This window comes from Solanum stenotomum, chromosome 1 (assembly GCF_019186545.1).
Source record: "Solanum stenotomum isolate F172 chromosome 1, ASM1918654v1, whole genome shotgun sequence".
Taxonomy (NCBI): Eukaryota; Viridiplantae; Streptophyta; class Magnoliopsida; order Solanales; family Solanaceae; genus Solanum; species Solanum stenotomum.
In genome coordinates, this window is record NC_064282.1 from 40,207,015 (window position 1) to 40,208,925 (window position 1,911).

The window sequence follows — 1,911 nt, forward strand, 5'->3', positions numbered from 1 at the left end:
ATGCAACTAAAATAAAACAGTCAATAAAATAACAAAGAGGGAGGTAAGAAATTATCCTGCAAGTCTAGGTCTAGGGTAAAGTCTGCGTATCACTCACTACATCAGTTGGCGCATTAGTGCCCGGTATCTCAGCATCATTGGCTCTATTGGAGCCAACCATCGAAGTATCATGAAGTGATGCCTACCACACAGTCTCGAACATAGCACCCTCCAAGTCAGTGAGATCCTGATAGATAACCTCCTCCCTCTCACCAAGCAACTCTTCATCCACCTCAGCCTCGGAATCCGGATCACCGTCATCATCCATAATCTCATCTCCAATCATAATACCCGAAGGCAGGAATATGTAACACCCCTAAATGCTTAAACAAATAGTCGCATATCGTTACATCATCTCGTAATTACTATAATATGTTTTATTCTCATTTTTGGAACTTGAAATGTTGTGATTTGCAAACTTGCTTAGCATAAATTGTTATCGTAAAGAGTGATACAAATTTTGGAGGATATGCTTTGAGCTTGCATTATGGAGTTTGAGGGTAGTTGGGACAAACACTTAGCTTTGATAGAATTTGCTTACAATAACAGTTACCAATCGAATATTGGAATGCCGCCCTATGAAGCCTTATACGGAAGAAAATGCCGGACCCCTCTTTGTTGGAGTGAAGTTGGTCAAAGAAAGCTTGTTGGTCCTGAAATTGTGCAACAAACAGAGGACAAGGTAAAAATTATCAAAGATCGTCTAAAAATTTCTTCGGATAGACAAAATTCGTATGCTGATCTTAAAAGGCGTGACATTGAATATCAAGTTTGAGATAAAGTATTCTTAAATATGTCTCCATGGAAAAAGATTATTAGATTTGGCCAAAAAGGAAAACTTAGTCCCCGATTTATCGGACCTTATGAGATACTTGAAAGGGTTGGACCAGTTGCATATAAATTGGCTTTGCCACCTGAGTTAGACAAGATCCACATTGTCTTCCATGTTTCTATGCTTAGAAGTCATCGTTCTGATTCATCTCATGTTCTTCCAGTTGAATCTATTGAGGTTAATCCTCACTTGACGTATAATGAAGAACCTATTCTAATTCAAACTCGAGAGGTGAAGCACCTTAGGAACAAGAGAATCCCTTTAGTAAAGGTACTTTGGAGGAACCATTGTGGAAAAGAAGCTACCTGGGAAAGAGAAGAAGACATGAGAACCCAGTATCCGCGCTTGTTTCGGGACTAGTTTAAGGTAAATTTCAAGACAAAATTTCTTTAAGGAGAAGATAGTTATAACGCCCCTAAATCCTTAAACAAATAGTCGCATGTCGTTACATCATCTCGTAATTACTAGAATATGTTTTATTCTCATTTTTGAACTTTAAATGTTGTATGGGGGTATTTGCGTAATTATCTAATTATACTTCCTTGTACATTGGAAGTGTGGGTATAAATTACATAAAGATAGTTATTTATGTATGCTTTTTCGGAAGCCATCTATTTGTTTGGGCAGCCCCTTTGGGTGACTTCTGTCCATGTGACAAGGATAACTTTTCTAGCTATATATCTTTACACCTCCTTTGATTGAATTCATTTTCCCTCAAGTCTAAGAACATTTTAACATTAGCTAAACAGTTGTTCTTCAAAATCAAGAAAAAAACGCAGTCCTTTTGGCTGGAATCCGACACACACACACTTCCTTTTGGCAAGTGACGAAATCTGCTTCTGAGCTGGGTAGTGTTTGGTATTTTATGCATATCTCGTTCAAAATAACTTATTTTACAGTGAATAAATATGTTTTGGAAAGACAATTCGTATACCTACAACTCTTGAGTTGATGTAAAATTCTAATTTAGCTGTTATGGAAAAGAAATAAGGGACGCAACATATGACAAGTTCTGTCCAGATTCTGGAATTAGAAATCCT

The 1,911-nt window shown here is 37.3% G+C and overlaps 1 protein-coding gene across 1 annotated transcript; it reads left to right on the plus strand.

The window, feature by feature from the left end:
* Positions 1–526: 526 nt before the first annotated feature.
* On the plus strand, positions 527–1,231 carry LOC125849848 (uncharacterized). The gene is made up of 2 exons (XM_049529842.1): positions 527–771; positions 919–1,231. Exons 1-2 carry the CDS (start codon positions 527–529, stop codon positions 1,229–1,231), a joined length of 558 nt encoding a protein of 185 aa, XP_049385799.1.
* The last annotated feature ends 680 nt before the right edge of the window (positions 1,232–1,911 follow it).